The sequence below is a fragment of the Schistocerca piceifrons genome, chromosome X (genome assembly GCF_021461385.2).
Source record: "Schistocerca piceifrons isolate TAMUIC-IGC-003096 chromosome X, iqSchPice1.1, whole genome shotgun sequence".
In the NCBI taxonomy this organism is placed as follows: Eukaryota; Metazoa; Arthropoda; class Insecta; order Orthoptera; family Acrididae; genus Schistocerca; species Schistocerca piceifrons.
This window is the reverse complement of record NC_060149.1, coordinates 365,044,909-365,068,275: the sequence shown is the minus strand read 5'-3', so window position 1 is coordinate 365,068,275 and position 23,367 is coordinate 365,044,909. Positions and strand designations below refer to the sequence as shown.

At 41.2% G+C, this 23,367-nt stretch overlaps 1 protein-coding gene across 1 annotated transcript; it reads left to right on the top strand.

The window, feature by feature from the left end:
* Window positions 1-11,734: 11,734 nt before the first annotated feature.
* On the top strand, window positions 11,735-12,772 carry LOC124722359 (piggyBac transposable element-derived protein 3-like). Its single transcript, XM_047247534.1, has one exon. It carries the CDS (start codon window positions 11,735-11,737, stop codon window positions 12,770-12,772), a length of 1,038 nt encoding a protein of 345 aa, XP_047103490.1.
* Window positions 12,773-23,367: the final 10,595 nt, after the last annotated feature.

Sequence of the window (23,367 nt, the reverse complement as noted above, 5' to 3'; positions counted from 1 at the left end):
AATCCCGAAGATTGGCTAAAATTTACAGACGCGCGAAATTTGGCACGGACTTCAATGCGAGATGCCTTTAATAGGTTCCACAACGAAACATTGTCTCGAAATTTGGTAGAAAATCCGAAGAACTTCTGGTCGTATGTAAAGTACACAAGCGGCAAGACGCAGCAAATACCTTCTCTGCGCAGTGCCGATGGTACTGTTACCGACGACTGTGCCGCTTAAGCGGAGTTATTGAACGCAGTTTTCCGAAATTCCTTCACCAGGGAAGACGAATTGAATATTCCAGAATTTGAAACACGAACAGCTGCTAGCATGAGTTTCTTAGAAGTAGATACCTTATGGGTTGCGAAGCAACTCAAATCGCTTGAGACGGGCAAGTCTTCAGGTCCAGATTGTATACCTATTAGGTTCCTTTCGGATTACGCTGATACAACAGCTCCCTACTTAGCAATCATATACAACCGCTCGCTCACCGATAGATCTGTACCTACAAATTGGAAAATTGCGCACGTCGCACCAGTGTTTAAGAAGGGTAGTAGGAGTAATCCATCGAACTACAGACCTATATCATTGACGTCGGTTTGCAGTAGGGTTTTGGAGCATATATTGTATTCAAACATTATGAATCACCTCGAAGGTAACGATCTATTAATACGCAATCAGCATAGTTTCAGAAAACATCGTTCTTGTGCAACGCAGCTAGCTCTTTATTCGCACGAAGTAATGGCCGCTATCGACAGGGGATCTCAAGTTGATTCCGTATTTCTAGATTTTCGAAAAGCTTTTGACACCGTTCCTCACAAGCGACTTCTACTCAAGCCTATGGGGTATCGTCTCAGTTGTGCGACTGGATTCGTAATTTCCTGTCAGGAAGGTCGCAGTTCGCAGTAATAGACAGCAAATCATCGAGTAAAATTGAAGTGATATGAGGTGTTCCCCAGGGAAGCGTCCTGGGACCTCTGCTGTTCCTGATCTATATAAATGACCTGGGTGACAATCTGAGCAGTTCTCTTAGGTTGTTCGCAGATGATGCTGTAATTTACCGTCTAGTAAGGTCATCCGAAGACCAGTATCAGTTGCAAAGCGATTTAGAAAAGATTGCTGTATGGTGTGGTAGGTGGCAGTTGACGCTAAATAACGAAAAGTGTGAGGTGATCCACATGAGTTCCAAAAGAAATCCGTTGGAATTCGATTACTCGATAAATAGTACATTTCTCAAGGCTGTCAATTCAACTAAGTACCTGGGTGTTAAAATTACGAACAACTTCAGTTGGAAAGACCACATAGATAATATTGTGGGGAAGGCGAGCCAAAGGTTGCGTTTCATTGGCAGGACACTTAGAAGATGCAACAAGTCCACTAAAGAGACAGCTTACACTACACTCGTTCGTCCTCTGTTAGAATATTGCTGCGCGGTGTGGGATCCTAACCAGGTGGGATCGACGGAGGACATCGAAAGGGTGCAAAAAAGGGCAGCTCGTTTCGTATTATCACGTAATAGGGGAGAGAGTGTGGCAGATATGATACGCGAGTTGGGATGGAAGTCATTACAGCAAAGACGTTTTTCGTCGCGGCGAGATCTATTTACGAAATTTCAGTCACCAACTTTCTCTTCCGAATGCGAAAATATTTTGTTGAGCCCAACCTACATAGGTAGGAATGATCATCAGAATAAAATAAGAGAAATCAGAGCTCGAACAGAAGGGTTCAGGTGTTCGTTTTTCCCGCGCGCTGTTCGGGAGTGGAATGGTAGAGAGATAGTATGATTGTGGTTCAATGAACCCTCTGCCAAGCACTTAAATGTGAATTGAAGAGTAATCATGTAGATGTAGATGTAGATAACTGGCCACGAAACCCTTATGGCTACAGTTGACGCTCTGTAGGACTTTGCACTAGACCCTGGAAGGAAGTTGCCTTTTCTGGTAATTACATCTGACACATCATGTATGCCTTGTCAAGGCAGTTATTGAAGTTCGGAATAGTGGGGAATAATGGACAAGATATTATGGTACTGAAGGCATTTTATGTTCCTTATTTGTATATTTTCTCAATTTCTCTGTCAACGACACCCAGTGGAAGATTTCTTGGCAAAGAAAATACATCGAACCAAAGGTAACAAAATATGAGTTTCCTTCATGTTACCTTTCTAATTGCAATAAGTTTCTTTTAAACATATTTTTGAATAAAATGTATCTCATTAATTTTGTGCATACTTACATACATAAAAAGCAATGAATGAAGGAAGACTCTTTTAGACTCTCTTGTGCTTTGTCATGCACCTTCCCTGAAATATGTAAAAGATGACTTCTAATGTTTATATACCTTTAATATTTCCTCACACCTCTCTCTCTCTCTCTCTCTCTCTCTCTCGTCAGTTGAAATGGTTCAAATGGCTCTGAGCACAATGGGACTTAACTTCTGAGGTCATCAGTCCCCTAGAACTTAGAAATACTTAAACCTAACTAACCTAAGGACACCACACACATCCATGCCTGAGGCAGGATTCGAACCTGCGACCGTAGCGGTCTCGCGGTTCCAGACTGTAACGCCTAGAACCGCTCGGCCACCCCGGCCGGCTCTCGTCAGTTCTGTAGTTCAATGTAGAGATGTGGAAAGCAGAGACGTAGAAGAAGCTGATGTTATTAATCAAATGCACCACATCATGAAATTAACTATCAGTCGGGGGCTTCTTAAAAGGAGAATGAACTGTGTTGTTTCTGTGAGAACTGACGCTTTCATTTCCTGCGGCTGTTGAATCGCTATTGCTTTGAACATTGGTCTAGTGAATTATTAATTTCTCTGATTTTTTTATGACATTGCAATGTTCTAGATGGGAATTAACTGGAGACTGGTAACAATTATTCCAGTTCACTGGTAGGAATTCGGAATATAATCAGGTTGCTACAGACCTGACGATGGGATATGGGTGGTAACATTTTTACCCTCATCTCGTGGGCCAAGACATGTCTTTGGAGTTATTTTCACTTAATGACTCGTATAGTGACTGCACAAAGTACATCAGGACTGTGATGATGTTCGTCATTACAACCACGAACAGTAAATGTAAGAAAACGTGTGTGCTGCTTATCAGTCGTTTGGTTGTCACTTAGGGACAAATAAACACAGAAAAAGTAACAGACACAATGGATTCCTTTGGTGCCTAAATGTTTAATCTGTTCGACTCTCATATCATCTAAAACCGTTGCCTTGGCATTTTTCGACCTCTTAATGACTTTGTCAAGTAATTCCATTGTGATTCCAACTATGGGGTTGCTAGTGTCGATATCTGTCATTCCCTTATGTTGTATTCATGCACCCAAAATTTTTCAGTCAGGCAAGAGTTGATTTTGCAACAATATGAGGAAACAGCCTGATGTTCCCTGGACCTATTTCAGAGATATTATTCTACCTTTATAATAGGCTCCAAACCTTTAGACTGCTTTGGGACATGTCAGACACTACATGAGTTAAGTATTTTAGCTGCATGTCTGCATCAGAGAGTTTATCTGAAACACGGAACGATATTCACATAACACAACATTGGGTTACATCCAGGAACATAACTTACCTTCCATCTGTATGCTGGGGTTCAAGGTGAGATGACTGTCTGAAACTATTGTTTATCGCTTCCATGATGCGGTCTCAGTATGCTACAGACGAAATTAAGTTGTCTACTTATTTAACAAATTGTTCCACGCCATTTGTTATTTAATCAAATTATATGTGCAAAAAAATTAAATTCTATTGGCTAAAGTAAAAAAAAACGCTAGTATTAACAAGTGTGTAATCCAGGAATTTCATGTTTTTCACCTTCAGATGTGATGAAACTTTGTCAACCATTTTCAGTTAATTAAATGGAGCCAGCAGTTGAAAGAACAGAAGAATATTATACATTATTCAAGACCATCCATTTTTAGTTAATTAAATGGAGCCAGCAGTTGAAAGAACAGTAAAATATTATGCACTATTCAAGACCATCCATTAATGGCTTTCTGGTAGAGTGTATTTCTCATTCCATAATTGGGTAACATGCGCGAAGGTGAACTGCTTTGGCATGATGGTGATAAATCATCTGAAATAGTTGCAGATTTGTAACTGCATTACCATCTTCCTGTAACAGCTATTCGAACTGAGTGATCTCCTCTTCTCTCACGATTAAATGAAAGTTCTGGGTGTGGAGAAGATGCTTCCATTCTTGCAACACCATCATTCAAAAAACAGTGAAAATAACTGACAGAAAAGCTGTTTTAAACGAATAATTGAGCAATATAATTTAGAGTGATTATTTATTTCAATCCAAAATGCAACTAACAACTTTCGGTATGTAACATTGTTAAAAAATGTGACAGTTTGTCATTGCAGATGAACAGCGTATAGTTAGTCTCCCCACTTTGCAGCACCAACTACACATTTGCACTGTTGCCCATTTGTTCATCACGCCGTATTTCACCATACCTGCGTTTTCGGCCATGACCATGACATCGAGTTATTACAGTAATTTTTGGAGAGGGTATCAGTGACACACCTGAGAGGTAATGTAGTCATCTAGGTGCATATTAACATGGGAAGCTGTATGAAAGCAATGCATTTTATTTTGGTATCGAAATATTTAATTTGTAGCTTTCCCATGTCATCTGAGTCTGTTGCTGTACTATTTTTCTATTTCCTAAAGACTATTCAGGTTTCTCAAGTGATGTCATCTGTGAGATAGCTAGTCTCCATGCTTATATGTCGTCCTGGTTTTGCTCTTTTTGTGCAACCTCAAAATTATTCATTTGAACAAGAATCAGTGAGCAATATCTGGAGAAACATGAATGCATCCAAGAGCGATCTGGCGCCGCATGTCGAACATTTCAAGGGCTGCCATCCAATAGTTTCGTTTATCTAGCAGTAGCAAGCCGTTTTCGCAACGTCTCTTCACAAAATGGGCCTAACTAAAACGGAGAATTATACGCAAATAACAGAATACTATATTGCGACCAGGACCTTAATGTAAGAGAAATGTTACTCATGTTTTTAACCGAGCGAGGTGGCGCAGTGGTTAGCACACTGGACTCGCATTCGGAAGGACGACGGTTCAATCCCGCGTCCGGCCATCCTGATTTAGGTTTTCCGTGATTTCCCTATATCACTTCAGGCAATTGCCGGGATGGTTCCTTTGAAAGGGCACGGCCGATTTCCTTCCCCATCCTTCCCTAACTCGAGCTTGTGCTCCGTCTCTAATAACCTCGTTGCCGATGGGACGTTAAACACTAATCTCCTCCTCATGTTTTTAGCCTCCACGAGGAGGTGACCGTTTGCTATGGAAAAAATTAAATTGTCTCTAGAAAGGCGTAACATTGAGTATCTGCCTGCTAATGACTAGCACATCATTTGACTGTGTTATGCATTGAATAAAGAAGTGCAAATGCTCTTTGCACATTTATGAACCATTCTCTCACTCGCAGAAAGTAAGTGTAGGTAATAATATGGCTTACAAGACCGTTGTTACGGAGTGATGATAATCTGGCATAATCAGTTAATATTATCTCGATAATTTCCACACATTCCACCATGGAATCCAATCTGAATCATCCCATTCATTTTACCTAATGTAGCTATGTAGTGCTGGGTGTAAAGTACAAACTTTCATCTATTGGTGATTTAAGAAGTTGCTACCATAAACCTATTCAGCAGAATGAGTATCACAATATTTTACTAACTGCCACTTAATGCAGCAGTCTGTTCTAGCAATTACTCCTCTAGGCTTGTCGTATGACTATTGTAATGGCCTAGATAAGTCAACAGTACGAAACCATACGTCAATAAATTAAGAAAAGCTTATTCATCAGAGGATTTTCGCTTTAATGAACAAAGCATCAGCCGGGTGTTTTGTAATCAGTATGGGTAGAAGATACTATTCGTTCTTGTGATTGCACTAGCCAACAGTGAAAATGTAACTGGGATGAAAGAGATATTTGTTAACTATACAGACCACACTGATAACCAAAACGACAAGAAAAACTCGAATTGTCTCAAGTTTTCGAGTTAAAAGCGGGGGCATTTAATTATAATTACATTTTATTAGCATTCATAGTCAGTCTCTTCCCATATAGCCCAAGAACAGAGTGATGAAGTTTCAGGCAACAATAGCTGTGTGAGTTTTGTCGCTATTTTTAGCACGGGCTCGTACCAACAAGGGGAAAGGTAAGAGGAAGGGAAGATCGTACTATGTTTCATTTAAGCGTAGTTTCAGTCTGTTGCAGACTGTATTCAGTTCGTGTGCTGGAAGAACGTGTTACTGAAATGTAGCAAGTGCGTGTTGTTATTGTAATTCCTGTGATTCAATACGCCTCGCAAATGCGTGAACAGCTTTGACAATTTTTGTTACATTTGTGGACAGGCTACACTGAAATCGTAAAGGAGACCAATAACAACATATATTAGGACTGTACTTTGGCTGTGAACACGGGGACCAGGGCGAGCTGTGGGCTCCTCACGTGTGTTGTGTATCTTGCCTCGCGTCTTCATTCGTGGCTGAATCGTAAAGGATTTTCATGGTCTTTGTATACCATAACCTGGCGAGAATCATCAAACCACGTGAATGATGGTTATTTTCATATGACAACTTCATTAACACATGGTATTTCCAAGAAGAAAAAGTCCTCCTTGACATACCCTAACATACCGTCAGCCATGCAACCAGTGCCCCACGGAGACTACCTGTTCCTATCCCACCTGATTGTGAAATTGACAACAGCGGTAGTGAACCTAATGCTGCACCACCACCTTCAAAACCTAGTTCTTCGAAAGGTCCAAAATAACACAGCGTGAACTTCATCACCTAGTGAGAGATGTAAAATTGCTGAAAGGTAACGCTGAACTGTTAGTGTCGACGCTACAGTAGTGGAATTGTCTTGATAAGACGGTAAATGTGACTGTGTTCCGTAACCACCATATGCCATTCCTCCCATTTTTCGAAAGTGAAAAGGACTTGGTATTTTGCAGTGATTTATTGGCATTAATGGCAGCTATAGGCATTGACTACAAACGTGATCAATGGAGATTGCTCATTGACTCCTCCAAAGTAGATCTCAAGTGTTTGCTACTGCATAATGGCAACATATTACCATCGATTCCGAATGGCTATGTTCCTTACATTAAAGAAGCATATGGTGGCATGAAACAGTTGTTAGTGTGACTGAAATATGACAAGTTTAAATGGCAGATTTGCGGGGATCTGAAAGTGATAGGCATATTACTTGGACTACAACACGGCTGCACCAAATTCTGTTGCTTGCTGTACCTCTTAGATAGCACTGCCGAAGCAATTCGTTATATATATATATATATATATATATATATATATATATATATATATATATATATATATATATATATATATAAAGATGGCCTGCACGGAAATCGCTTGAACCAGGATCTCACAGTGTTGTGCACAAAGCACTTGTCGAATCCAGGAGCATAGTTCTCCCTGCTCTTCATATAAAATTGAGCTTAATGAAAAACTTCGTTAAGGCCATGGATAAAACTAGGGAAGGATTTCTCTATTTGCGCGAGAAATTTTCACGTCTTAATGAGACGGAAATAAAAAAGGGGATTTTCGTGACTCCCCAGATACGCACACTGTACAAAGATAAGCATTTCTACACCATCTTGAAAGGATATGAAGAGTTAGCTTCGGATGCCTTTGTTCAAGTATCAATAAACTTTGCACAAAATAAGAGGGCAGAAAACTATAAGGGTGTTATAGCAAATCCTCTGCATAGCTACAGTAGACTGGGTGCAACATGCTCTTAAAGTTACATTTCCTAGAATCCCACTTGGACTACTTTCATGCCAGTTACAGAAATAAAATAAAATTGTGTTGGCTAGTGTTATTATAGACTGGATGCTGGTTTTACTTTAGAATGACGTACTGAAGACTGTACTGTCAGCATATTGTGATCCTTCTCGCGTTTCCTGCTTTCATTTGCTTACACATTTGAATCACGCTATTTCGGTAATGTATTGTTTATATCCACAGTTCGCGTGAATGACTTGAGGCTGTGCAGTGCGCTTGTAGCTTACAGAATGATTCTGTGCACGTTCGCATTTTTAGTTCAATGCTCTGTTGTTCTGTTCTCATTTGTGTTCCTCTGTTTTTGGGCTAGTGTCTATTACAGTGTTCTCAAGAAATACCATTGTCTAGAATGATCAAAGAATGGGTTAAGTATGCGTAATGCATACACTACAAACACCATAGACATTCCAAAAAAGTGAATCATGTCTGTCAAATGAGCTCAGATTGCAGTACGCTTAAGAAAGTAAAACAATAATAATTGTGACAGCTACTGATCTACGATTTTCAGCTTACAGTCAGTGTATGTGAATATTGTTGGTATCTGTGCTGAAATAATAGCAGAAGCCAATGGCTTATACATTTGATATTTCGCCACTGGGTCGGATTGGCCGTGCATCTTTGAGACACGAGCTACATTCCTCGCTTCCAGTCCCGCTCATTGCAACCATTGGCCGCGTTCCTGAGGCTAGTACAAAGGGTAAGATTGCATAGTATATTTGGCAGATCTGTCATTGTCAAGTAGACCTGGAGTGGCATATACGAGTAATTATCCAGCTAAATTAGCTTCGTATCTTCTTTCATTTCCGATAAATACTCTGAGTGACTTTCACACAGGCTGTGACATTAGGCTATCAGATTTGTGATTCTGCGTCCAGGAAGGTTGCTCCAAGTCGAAAATATCACTACTCTCATCTTTTACGTGGCTAATTATATATATTAGCCACCACTTTGACAATGGCGGAGCAGAAAACACAGCAGTGGTTCGCTAGCTCAGTGGTAATGTAACCAGCGTCTGAGTGAAAAGTTCATTAGCGGTAGGTTGCAAGCTGGCTGGAGGAGTGCTATAGTGTATCTCCGTTTTATCCACTTCTTTAAACTGACAGATCGAAAATGGGCAAGGAAATCCCAAGAAAACATATGCATCTTATGACTTCTCACTACAGTGATTTTGTGCCTTTTAGACCTGTATGTGAAAAACATGTGAAATTCCTGAATTACACACTTGTTAATACCAGCGTTTTTTTTACTTTCGCCAATAAAATTTAGTTCTTTGTATATGTATAATTTGATTAAATAACAAATGGCGTGGAACAATTTTTTAAATAAGTAGACAACTTAGTTTCGTCTGTAGCATACTGAGACTTCGTCATGGAAGTGATAAACAGTAGTTCCAGACAGTCATCCCACCTTGAATCCCAGCGTGTGGATGGAAGGTAAGTTATGTTCCTGGACGTAATCCATTGTTGTGTTATGTGAATATCGCTCCGTGTTTCAGATAAATCCTCTGATGCAGACATACAGCTAAAATACTTAACCCATATTGTGTTTGACATGTCCCAAACCAGTCTAAAGGTCCTGGGAACATCAGCCTGTGTCCTCATACTGTTGCAAAATCAGCTCTTGCCTGACTGAAAAATGTTGGGCCCATAAATATAACATAAGGGAATGACATATATCGAGACTAGCAACCCTACAGTTGGAATCACCACGGAATTACTTGACAAAGTCATTAAGAAGTCGAAAAATGCCAAGGCAACTGTTTTAGATTATATGAGAGTGGAACAGATTAAAGATTTAGGCACCAAAGGAAGTCCATTGCGTCTGTTATTTTTTTCTGTGTTTATTTGTCCCTATGTGAGAACCAAACCACTGATAAGCAGCACAGACGTTTTATTACTTGTATGTTCGCGGTTGTAACGACAAACATCATCGCAGTCCTGGTGTGGTACTTTGTGCAGTCACTGTACTAGACATAAAGTGAAAATTTTATCAGCAGACCTGAATAACTTCCAAGACTTGTCTTGATCCACGAGTCGAGCGTAAAAATGTTACTACCTATGTACCATCGTCAGGTCTGTGGCAACCTGATTATATTACGTTAACTTCCGAATTCCCACCAGTGAACCGGAAATATACATTGTTACCAGTCTCCACTTAACTGTCTCCACTTAACACCCAACTGGAACATTGCAATTCAATAAAAATCAGAGAAAAGTATAAGTCACTAGACCAATGTTCAAAGCAAGAGAGATTCAACAGGCACAGGAAATGAACGCATCAGTTCTCACAGAATTTTCACGATGTGGTGCATTCGATTAACCCTTTCAGACCCTGTGGTTATAATTGTGTAGATTAATTTTCACGACTTCTTAACTGCAATAGAAATATTTTTCCTCAATTGGGAGCTTATGTACACATTTGTGAATGTTCATTCTTTTCACCGTGCACAAGTGCTGCCATCTGCCGGCCGGTGTGGCCGTGCGGTTCTGGGGGCTTCAGTCTGGAACCGCGTGACCGCTAAGGTCACAGGTTCGAATCCTGCCTCGGGCATGTATGTGTATGATGTCCCTAGGTTAGTTAGGTTTAAGTAGTTCTAAGTTCTAGGGGACTGATGACCTCAGAAGTTAAGTCCCATAGTGCTCAGAGCCATTTGAACCATTTTTTCTGCCATCTGCTGTTCAGTGCTATAAACATATCAACAGATGAATGTAGTAGTGCAGAGCGGTTTGTGACCTTGAAAGTACCTGGTGGTCTTTGCTAAGCTATAACCCACAGTACTGTTGAGTACCAGTATTGTTGTTATGCATGAACATTGTAGAATGTTTTATTTATTTATTACAACAATCAATATTTCAAAATCATTTGTTTTAGTCAACAAAAAGGAGCAATGTTTTTCTGTGTGCACAATTGTAGCCATGAGGTCTCAAGAACAATGTTTTACATAACACTGAGTATCTTGTGTTTCCTTCACATGAAGCACTTGTTGGAACGGTTTCTTTTTATCCTGACGATTGCGTGAGTTTTGATTGGGATTTATTCAAAACATATGAAGTATGTGGTATTACTAGGTATTGTTATGAGTAACAATTAGGAAAATAGACATAGCATTGAAGCTCCCGTTGATGACAATGTCGTTAGGTCTACTGTAAATAATTATTTTAGGGAAATACCGCTACTGATATTATTATTTGTGAATATTTCAGTTCTGTCCATCATGTCGAAGAAACAGTATTTCAACATTGAGCGAGATGCAGATGCCATTCTAGAGATGCTGCTGAATGGAGAGGTGTCAGATTTCGATTTATCATCAGATGAAGAGTCAGTTCCTGAAGTAGAATCCTACTGTACTTCAGGAGAGAAGGAAACGAGAGTGGGGCTGACAAAATAAACAGGGGAGAAACCAATGATGAATCAACTGCAAATAATGAATGCAGTGACAATGATAACAACAATAGTGATATTCAAGATAGTGATCCACTTACCAACAACGAGCTCAGTGATGTAAAATACTTTTTGTCAGAAAAAAAGGACATCAAGTGGCGTCATCGTCCTCTCTCTATACTGGATTCATATTACGAATGGGAATAACGTGTTGAAGAACAGGAGATACTTTCTCCTTCAACTTATTTCAGCAAGTACATTACTAATGATCTGTTCAGTAGTATGGTTGATATGACAAACCTATATGCCTTGCAGAGTGGAACAATTAGCAATTTCAAACAAACTACACCAGCGGAACTCCAAATCTTGTTTGGGCTTCATATACTTATGGGAACTCTAAAATTTCCTAGAGTCCGAATGTATTGGGACACAACATTGAAAATGGAATTATTATTGGACAGTATGCCCAGAAATAGATTCTTCCAACTCAGAACAAATTTACATCTTGTTAACAGCATGGCTATACCAGCAAACAATAAATACAAGTTCTATAAAGTTCGGCCTATATATACTGCCATCCGTAACAGACGTCTGGAGTTATCTATGGAGGAAGAGCTCGCTGTTGGTGAGACAATGATCCCACTCACAGGGAAGCTGTCAGTAAAAAAGTATGTGAAGGGAAAGCCTTCTCCGTGGGGTATCAAAATGTACATGTTATGTGGTGAGAGTGGAGAAGCCTATGATTTTATTCTTTATCAGGGAGCATCGACTGAATTTCAGATATCTTTGTTGAAGGAATTTGGCCAAGGTTCAACAGTAGTTTTACAATTAGCCCAGAGAATAAAAAACCAAATGGGGCATAAGATATATTTTGACAATTTCTTTTCTTCATACAAGCTTTTCCAAGCGTTGAAACAAGAAAAAATTTGTGCTACTGGAACTGTCAGAGCTAATCGTTTTGCAAATCCTCCTCTAATACCAGATAAGGAGGCAATGAAAAAGGAAAGAGGATTTACAGAAGAAATTTGTAGCGCAGATGACATAACACTAGTAAAATGGGTTGACAATAAAACAGTTGTTCTAGGCTCTAGTTTTATTGGAAAAGGAGAAATTGACAAAGTTGAACGCTGGGACAAAAAAGAAAGTAAGTATGTTACTATCGATCAGCCAGAGATTGTAAAATGCTACAACCATGGCATGAGCGGAGTTGATCTTTTTGATCAATTGACGTCATACTACAGAATTTTTATAAAGTCAAAGAAATGGACACTCAAAGCTATTTTCCATGCTGTAGATTTTGCTGTGGAACAGAGGTGGCTCGAATACAGGAAAAATGCCAGTGCAATTGGTCTGCCAACGAAGAAAATAATGGATCTCCTACACTTCTGTATGAAGCTGGCTGATGTTCTAGTGTTAAGTGGGATGGATCCCTCGAATAGAAAACGAGGCCGACCATCTGCCACACCTCCAGATACATCTGTTCAAAGACGACGAGGAGAAACTAGGCCTCCTGAAGAGGTTCAGTATGATGGAACAACACTTGCCTCTTCATGAAAGTGGTGCACTGCCTACCAGGTGCAAATTTCCGGGATGCAAGGGACGTTCACGAATAAAATGTGAAAAATGTAACGTACATCTTTGTCGGTCAAAGGAAAAAAACTGTTTCCGTTCATATCATGTCAATTAACACCACATATTGGACATAATTCCTGACTCATTTCATTTTTAATTAAAACTATGGTGAATTTTGCATGTATTTTGCGTGAAAATGATTTCAAATTTATGTGTAATGTTTAAATAAATTAGTTTTGTCTGCTATGATTTCAGTGTTGATTGAGACCCAGTGTACGCAAATGTGTACAAAATTTTTTTCGAAAATGGTAACATATCTTTTTATAAATGTTGCTTCTAAAATCATTAAAAATCATCCAAGCCCATTACAGTATTTAAACAAAATTTTCCTTCCTCCAGAAGAAATTCGGGTCTGAAAGGGTTAACAACATAGCTTCTTCTACGTCTCCATTTTCCTCATCTCTACATAGACCTACAAAACTGACCAGAGAGAGAGGGAGAGAGAGAGAGAGAGAGAGAGAGAGAGAGAGTTCGTGAGGGAGGGAGGGGGGGGAGGGACGGAGGGAGCGTTGGATAGGGGAGAGAGTAGTAGTGCAAAGTCAGTGACTGAAAAGCAAGAAAAGTGGATCTTATTGGAAAATATGTCACAGTTCCTTTCATCTTAGAGGAGTTAGAAAAGGGAAGAGGGGTAGCAGCCTTTTCAGTAGTAGCAGGGTCAACAGTGTGGGTGATTATGTGATCTGGCTTCATAATATCAACCAAAATGATCTTGGTACGCTGGTACTGCGAACAGCTGAAAGCAAGGGGAAACGATAGCCGCAATTTTTACCAAGGGCCTGCAGCTCTGCTGTATGGTTAAATGATGACGCCAACCTCTTGGGCAAAATATTCCGGTGGTAAAATAGTCCCACATTCGTATCTCTGGGTGGGTCTACTCAGGAGGATGTCGTCATCAGGAGAAACAAAACTCGCATTCTATGTGTCAGATTTTGGAATGTTAGATCCCTTACTCGGGCATGCAGGTTAGAAAATTTAAAAATGGAAATGGATAGGTGGATATTGTTGGAATTAGTGACGCTCGGTGGCAGGAGGAACAGGATTTCTGGTCAAGTGAATATGGGGTTACAAATACAAAACGAAGAAGGGGTAATGAATAAGGAAATAGGAATGGAGGTTATGTACTATGAACAGCATAGTGAACACTTTATCGTAGACAAGATAGACACTAAGTACACACTCACCACAGAGTAGTATAACTTAATACGCCAACTAGCTGTGCAAATAATGAAGAGGTTGAAGAAATGTATAAGGAGACAAAATAAGTTATTCAGGTAGTTAAGGGGTACGACAATTTAATTGTGATGGGGGACTGAAATTCGATGGCAGGAAAAGGAAGAGAAGGAAAAATAATTGGTGATATGGACTGGGGGAAAGGAATGAAAGAGGAAGCTGCCTAGTAGAATTTTGCTGAGAGCGTAATTTAATGATCTCTAACATTTGAGTTAAGGTTTCATACGTGGAAGAGACATGGAAACAGCGGAAAATTTCATATTGTTTATATAATGGTAAGATAAAGATTTCGGAACCAGATTTTAACTGTAAGACATTTCCAGGGGCAGATGTGGACTCTGACCACAATTTATTGGTTATTAACTGTAGACTGAAACTGAAGAAATTGAAAAAGCTAGAAAATTAAGGAAATTGGACCTGGATAAGTTGAAAGAATGAAATTATATTGATAGTTCCAGAGGGAGCATTAAATACCGATTGACTAGAACAGGGGAAAGGAATACAGGAGAAGACGAATAAGTCGCTTTGTGAAATGAAATAGTGAAGGCAGCAGAGGATCAAATAGGTAAAAAGACAAAGACTGGTAGAAATTCTTGGGTATCACGGGAGGTATTGAATTTAACTGCTGGAAGGAGAAAATATAGAAATACATCTAATGAGGCTGGCAAAAAGTATTACAAACGTCTAAAAAATGAGAGTGCCAGGCAGTGAAAAACGGCTAAGCAGGGGATCACTATTGGACAACTGTAAGGATTTAAAAGCATTTTTCACTAGGGGGAAAGACAGATACCGCCTACAGGAAAACTGAAGAGACCTTTGCAGTAAAGAGAAGCAGCTGTATGTATATCAAGAGCACAGATGGCAAACGTGTACTAAGCAAAGAAAGGTAAACTGAAAGATGGAAATTAAGTATAGAGGGTCTATACGAAGGACATGTAGTTGAAGGCAGTACTATAGAAAGGTAAGAGGACGTAGATGAAGATGAGATGGGAGATATGATAGTACGAGAAGAATTTTACAGAGACCTGATGGACCTATGTCGAAACAGGGTCCCTTGAGTAGATGAAATTCCGTCAGAACTACTTATAGCCTTGGGAGAGCCCATCATGACAAAACTATTCGATCTGGTATGCAAGATGTATGAGACAGGCGAAATACCCTCAGATTTCAAGAAGAATGTAATGCATCCAGTTCCAAATAAAACAGGTGCTGAAAGATGTGAATATTACCTAATTATCAGTTTAAGATGCCATGGTTGCAAAATACTGAAACGAATTCTCTACAGAAGAATAGAAAAACTGGTAGTAGACGACTCCGTGGTGGATCAGTTCAGATTCCGGGGAAGTGTAGGAACATGCGAGGCAATACTGACCATGAAACTTATCTTAGACGATAGATTAGGGAAAGGAAAACATACGTTTATAGCATTTGTAGACTTAGGGAAAGATTTTGACAATGTTGACTGAAATACTCTTTTGAGATTCTGAAGGTAGCAGGGATAAAATACAGGGATCGAAAGGCTATTTATAACTTGCACAGAAACCAGACAGCAGGTCATGAGAGGGAGACAGGGGTCAAGGAGGGAGTGAGACAGGGTTGTAGCCTATCCCCGATATTATTCAGTCGGTGCCTTGAGCAAGCAGAAAAGGAAACCAAAGAGAAATTTGGAGTAGGAATCAAAGTGTAGGGAGAAAAAATAAAAAATCTGAGGTTCGTTGATGACATTAACAGTTGAACGGAATGGACAGTGTCTCCAAAAGAGGATATAAGATAAACATCAACAAAATCAAAATAAGGGCAATGGAATATAACCGAATTAAATAAGGTAATGTTGAGGCAATTAGAATAGGAAACGAGGCACCTAAAATAGGAGATGACTTCTGATATTTGGGAGGCAAAATAAGTGTTGATGGCTGAGGTAGAGAGGATATAAAACGTAGACTTGCAATGGCAAGGTGAAGAAAAGAAATTTTGAACACCGAATGTAGATTTAAAGGATAGGAGGTCTTTTCTGAAGGTATTTGCCTGGAATGTAGCCATCTATGGGAGTTAAACATCGATGATAAACAGTTTGGACAAGAAGATAATAAAGACATTTTAAATGTGGTGCTATAGGAGACTGCTGAAGATTGGATGGGTAGATCGTGTAACTAATGAGGAGGTAAAGAACAGAACTGAGGAGGCAAGAAATTTTTGGCACAACTTGCCTAAAAGATAATATACATTTTGAGACTTCAAGCAACCACTAACTTAGTATTGGAGAGACGTGTGTGTATGTGGACAGTGTGGGGGTAAAAATCGTAGAGAGAGACCAAGGGATGAATACAGTAAGCAGATCCAGAAGGATGTATGTTTCAATAGCTATGCGGAGATGAAGAGGCTTGCACAGGGTAGAGTAGCTTGGAGAGCTGCACCAAACCATTCTTCAGACACAACAGCAATAAATATTAGTAGAAATATTTTACAAAATCTTGGGAGGATGCAGGACATAGCAATAGAGGAGAAGAGGGAGATAAATATGAAATAACAGAAAACAGTCTGAAAAAGTCCCTTTTAATTTATTACTTTTCATGTAAGGAAAACTTGTATTTTATTACCTCGGGTTCGAAATTTTTGCTTTGTCAATAGATTTTGCACCGGCTGTCATTGACATAAAAACTGAGGAAAAGTAAAAGTATAGGTTTTGTGGCGGTGTTCGTAGCGACAAACACTTGGCTGTAGAAATGGCTTACGAAGTCACCGCCACACTTTTAATAGCGGGCCGACCGGTCCGCTGGAACAGTGAACAGAAAGATGAAAGCCCAAACACTCATATTAAATAAAAGTCGGTACTTATCTTTTATTAATGAAGATACAGTAACACAATAGTGAACTTGGTGTCTACAGAAATCTGTCTAGTTCGAGTCGGAGCAGCTAGGTCAGCGTCGGCTGACGACAAACAACAACTCTGCCGCGATGAACACACAACTGACTAGCAAGTACACAATTTGGTGGCGAGTATACAACTGAGCGGCGAATACAGAACTGTCCTAGCGCTCGCGACTCCAGCGCTTAAGAAGCCAGCAGCCAGCGGTGGCGCGCGCGCAGACTTGCGGCGATTTGCTGTCTCGCTGGCGCTGCTTATGCGGACGGCGTCCGGACTTTGATGCTGCCAACCTTTTGGCAGCGGGCTCGGGTGGCATTACTGCCTAGGATATAACAAAAGGAAATACAATGCTCTCCGTGCTCTCATATCTTGTCCAGAATCCCTCAATATTTTTAACTTCACTCATTCGTCTTGCCGTGGAATGTAGGAAGTGTCAGACGTAATTGCCAGTAGAGGCAACTTTCTCCTAGAGTCAAGTATGCAGTCCTACAGGGCGAAAAATGTAGCCAATCGGTTTTGTGGCTAGTTATCTGACAGAGTTTGTGCAGCTCACATGTCCTCCGTTGGATTCACATCAGCAGCGCGTGGCAGCCAGTTCATGACGCTCATGAATAAACTGGATAGCTGCTGCTGAACTAGTGTGGACTTATGCAGGTGAATGATACTCCTGTAAAGTGAACTCTCCTTCGCTGTATAACATTCGCGCTCAAGGCAACATCACATTCTTCATTATGTGAGCGTATTGCCTGCTATCAGGAATTCTCCCAGTTTTGTGTACCCATGCCGCTCTCGCAGCTATCCATCCCCAGCAGGACACCGATAGCCGCCCGCTTCTTCTTGCTGTCGCGCGTATTCTCCAAGATATCTTTCTTTCGTGGTCCGTAAAGTTCTCTTGGACCATCGTTGCTCGAGAAAAACACCTTCTCATCTGAGAAAATTACATTTTCCCACGCTACGTTCTGATGGAGCTCCGAGAATGCCAGCCGGTATATGACATTATCATCAATATTTTCCCATTTCACAGCGGATCTTCGTACGTGGAGTCTATCTTCCCTCATCATTCGGCAAACTGTGTCACTGGGACAGCGGAAGCTAGTCTCTCGCCACAATTGCTTCACATTTAGGAAAGAAAACTACGTTCTGATGGAGCTCCGAGAATGCCAGCCGGTATATGACATTATAATCAATATTTTCCCATTTCACAGCGGATCTTCGTACGTGGAGTCCATCTTCCCTCATCATTCGGCAAACTGTGTCACTGGGACAGCGGAAGCTAGTCTCTCGCCACAACTGCTTCACATTTAGGAAGGAAAGCTGTCGACTCCTACCGCACAGTCTTTGTGTTCTCTCGGCGTGTGCTCGGTTTATTCATGTCTGAGCCAGGAACTCTGTTGTTACCGCTTATTTCAACACAATTCTTCCCCTATCCATTTACAGTGGTAGGTGGCCCGCAGAACCTCCTGCCAGCATCTCTGACTGAAAATTTGCCTTCTTCAGTCAGCGTGACAACTGGATTTTTCCAGTGAGTCATTGCAACTGAGTGCCCACAATGTGATTTCTGCTTGCCGCTCTTATTATGACGCCTATGGATGAAGTTAACAGCTAATGCCATCAGAAAGTGTGGCAGTGGAGAAGGATTGAAGAAATTCGTATTCGAAACTTCTTGCCACTTTAAGTCTGCCCATACCTATGTGGCTCCAGACTATGAAGGCCATGTACGCCAAGACACTAAGACGCTTTGTTGGAGGTCGTGGATTCGAATCTCACCTATGACGTGGACGATTTTGTCTTGAGTTTGTGCTCATCTCTGCCTGTTAGTTTGCGACAGTGAATAAAAAAAAATTAAACCCGTTCTTAAGAAACTTATTTGAATTTGAACAAATAACTGGTAGTTCTATTGTGAAGTAGATAAATAGTAGTAGTTAGCAGCTATAGCAGACGTGTGTCAGAGGACGGTTCTTGAAAAACACACATGTCTAAATAAAGATAAAAAGTCGTTCTGGGCGTCCTCCAGCTCCAGATGGAACTAAGGCGGTAAGACGAAGGTCGGCGGTTCGAATTTGGTGCAAGTCACGCTGCTTTTTGGTGTGCTGTGGCCATGCACGTACTCAGCCAGCGGCAACACAGACGGATTATCAAGGCAAGGACTTCGCAGGGGACAGCTGTTCGGACAACAGACAAGGGATGGCAGCGCTCCGCCCGGCAACCAAACAACCCAGGTGCCGCCAGAGATCACTGGCTACACGGACCTTCTCTCACCATCGCGCCACTGACCGAAAGTAGTATCTGCAGGATCGGGGTGTCTTGGCAGTATTTAGGCCAGCACCCAGGCTACGCTGGACGAGTTCCCGCCGAGTGAGTTTGCTGGGCCAGGCTACGATTGCGACTGCGTTCCCACAATCAGGATATCAACTCTGGAGTCGCTGCTATTGGGACGACGCCGTCCAAGTGGAACTTCGCGTCCAGGAGATGCCTACATCGTTCGTGGCCTCTACACTGAAGAGACGTGGCCTCCAGCACCGTGACCAGTAATTCGACTGTGTAATATTTGTCTTTACTTTTCATCGGCAATACTTTATACTTCTAGACTTTGATTGTGGCAGGCTTCTGTGTACTTACTGAGTAATTACGATGACGAAAAAACATATTGAATAGCTCTTTAGCATAACTGTTGAATATTGATTTCGAGAATATGAACTACTGCAAAATGTATATGTCCACCATCAAATTCGTAAACAGAAGAGAAAAGAATCATGTGTATTGGAAAATGTTACAGTAGACATATACACCGACGGACAAAAGTCGTGGGATAGCGATTTGTACATATACAGGTGGCGGTAGTACAGCGTACACAAGGTATAAAGGGCAGTGCATTTGCGGAGCTGTCATTTTTTTCTTAGCTGATTCATGTGAAAACCTGTCCGACGTAATTATGGCCGCATTACGGAAATTAACAGACTTTGAATACGGAATGGTGGTTGGAACTAGACGGAAGACTGCACTGTAGTTCCTTCTCTAGATTGTCGCACAAATGGTTCAAATGGCTCTGAGGACAATGCGACTTAACTTCTGAGGTCATCAGTCGCCTAGAACTTAGAACTAATTAAACCAAACTAACCTAAGGTCATCATACACATCCATGCCCGAGGCAGGATTCGAACCCTCGATCGTAGCGGTCACGCGGTTCCAGACTGAAGCGCCTAGAATCGCACGGCCACACAGGCCGGCATTGTCGCACAGATGACAAAATGGTGGATATCGAAATAGATGACGGAGGGGTAGAAAAACAATTAAAATCGCTCAAAAGAGGAATGGCCGCTGGACCTGATGCGATTCCGCAAGGCGTTTGATACAGTTCCCCACAGTCGTTTAATGAACAAAGTGAGAACATATGGACTATCAGACCAATTGTGTGATTGGATTGAAGAGTTACTAGATAACAGAACGCAGCATGTCATTCTCAATGGAGAGAAGTCTTCCGAAGTAAGAGTGATTTCAAGTGTGCACAGGGGAGTGTCGTTGGACCGTTGCTATTCACAATATATATAAATGACCTTGTGGATGACATCGGAAGTTCACTGAGGCTTTTTGCGGATGATGCTGTGGTATATCGAGAGGTTGTAACAATGGAAAATTATACTGAAATGCACGAGGATCTGCAGCGAATTGACGCATGGTGCAGGGAATGGCAATTGAATCTCAATGTAGACAAGTGTAATGTGCTGCGAATACATAGAAAGAAAGATCCCTTATCATTTAGCTACAATATAGCAGGTCAGCAACTGGAAGCAGTTAATGCCATAAATTATCTGGGAGTAGGCATTAGGAGTGATTTAAAATGGAATGATCATATAAAGTTGATCATCGGTAAAGCAGATGCCAGACTGAGATTCATTGGAAGAATCCTAAGGAAATGCAATTCGAAAACAAAGGAAGTAGGTTACAGTACGCTTGTTCGCCCACTGCTTGAATACTGCTCAGCAGTGTGGGATCCGTACCAGATAGGGTTGATAGAAGTGATAGAGAAGATCCAACGGAGAGCAGCGCGGTTCGTTACAGGATCATTTAGTAATCGCGAAAGCGTTACGGAGTTGACAGATAAACTCCAGTGGAAGACTCTGCAGGAGAGACGCTCAGTAGCTCGGTACGGGCTTCTGTTGAAGTTTCGAGAACATACCTTCACCGAAGAGTCAAGCAGTTTATTGCTCCCTCCTACGTATATCTCGCTAAGAGACCATGAGGATAAAATCGGAGAGATTAGAGCCCACACAGAGGCATACCGACAATCTTTCTTTCCACGAACAATACGAGACTGGAATAGAAGGGAGAACCGATAGAGGTACTCAAGGTACCCTCCGGCACACACCGTCAGGTGGCTTGCGGAGTATGGATGTAGATGTAGATTACTGAGTAATTACGATGCCGAAAAAACACATTGAATAGCTGTTTAGCATAACTGTCGAATATTGATTTTGAGAATATGAACTACTGTAAAATGTATATGTCCACCATCAAATTCGTAAACAGAAAAGAATCATGTGTATTGGAAAATGCTACAGTAGACATATACACCGACGGACAAAAGTCGTGGGATAGCGATTTGTACATATACAGACGGCGGTAGTATAGCGTACACAAGGTATAAAAGGGCAGTGCATTTGCGGAGCTGTCATTTTTTCTTAGCTGATTCATGTGAAAACCTGTCCGACGTAATTATGGCCGCATTACGGAAGTTAACAGACTTTGAATAAGGAGTGGTGGTTGGAGCTAGACGGAAGACTGCACTGTAGTTCCTTCTCTAGATTGCCGCACAGATGACAAAGTGGTAACTATCGAAATAGATGACAGAGGGGTAGAAAAACAATTAAAGTCGCTCAAAAGAGGAAAGGCAGCTGGACCTGATGGGACAGTAGTTTGATTTTACACAGAGTACGCGAAGGAACTTGCGCCCCCCCCCCCCCCCCTTCTTGCAGAGGTGTACCGTAGGTCTCTAGAAGAGCGTAGCGTTCCAAAAGATTGGAAAAGGGCACAGGTCATCCCCGTTTTCAAGAAGGGACGTCGAACATATGTGCAGGATTATAGACTTACATCTCTAACGTCGATCAGTTGTAGAATTTTGGAACACGTGTTATGTTCGAGTATAATGACTTTTCTGGAGACTAGAAATCTACTCTGCAGGAATCAGCATGGGTTTCGAAAAAGACGATCATGTGAAACCCAGCTCGCGCTATTCGTCCACGAGACTCAGAGAACCATAGACACGGGTTCCCAGGTAGATGCCGTGTTTCTTGACTTCCGCAAGGCGTTTGATACAGTTCCCCACAGTCGTTTAATGAACAAAGTAAGAGCATATGGACTATCAGACCAATTGTGTGATTGGATTGAAGAGTTACTAGATAACAGAACGCAGCACGTCATTCTCAATGGAGAGAAGTCTTCCGAAGTAAGAGTGATTTCAGGTGTGCCGCAGGGGAGTGTCGTAGGACCGTTGCTATTCACAATAAATATAAATGACCTTGTGGATAACATCGGAAGTTCATTGAGGCTTTTTGCGGATGATGCTGTAGTATATCGAGAGGTTGTAACAATGGAAAATTGTACTGAAATGCACGAGGATCTGCAACGAATTGACGCATGGTGCAGGGATTGACAATTGAATCTCAATGTAGACAAGTGTAATGTGCTGCGAATACATAGAAACGAAGATCCTTTATCATTTAGCTACAATATAGCAGGTCAGCAACTGGAAGCAGTTAATTCCATAAATTATCTGGAGTAGGCATTAGGAGTGATTTAAAATGGAATGACCACATAAAATTAATCGTCGGTAAAGCAGATGCCAGACTGAGATTCATTGGAAGAATCCTAAGGAAATGCAATCCGAAAACAAAGGAAGTAGGTTACAGTAGACTTGTTTGCCCACTGCTTGAATACTGCTCATCGGTGTGGGATCCGTACCAGATAGGGCTGATAGAAGAGATAGAGATGATACAACGGAGAGCAGCGCGCTTTGTTAAGGATCATTTGGTAATCGCAAAAGCGTTACGGAGATGATAGATAAACTCCAGTGGAAGACCCTGGAAGACAGACGCTCAGTAGCTCGGTACGGGCTTTTGTTGAAGTTTCGAGAACATACCTTCACCGAGAAGTCAAGCAGTATATTGCTCCCTCCTACATATATCTCGCGAAGAGACCATGAGAATAAAATCAGAGAGATTAGAGTCCACACAGAGGCATACCGACAATCTTTCTTTCCACGAACATTATGAGACTGGAATAGAAGGGAGAACCGATAGGGGTACGCAAGGTACCCTCTGCCACACACCGTCAGGTGGCTTGCGGAGTATGGATGTAGATGTAGATGGGGCATTCCATTTCGGAAATTGTTAGGGAAAATATTCCGACGTTCACAGTGTCAAGA

Coding starts and splice junctions, on each gene's coding strand:
- LOC124722359 (XM_047247534.1), top strand. CDS start 11,735: ATGGCTATACCAGCAAACAATAAATACAAGTTCTATAAAGTTCGGCCT.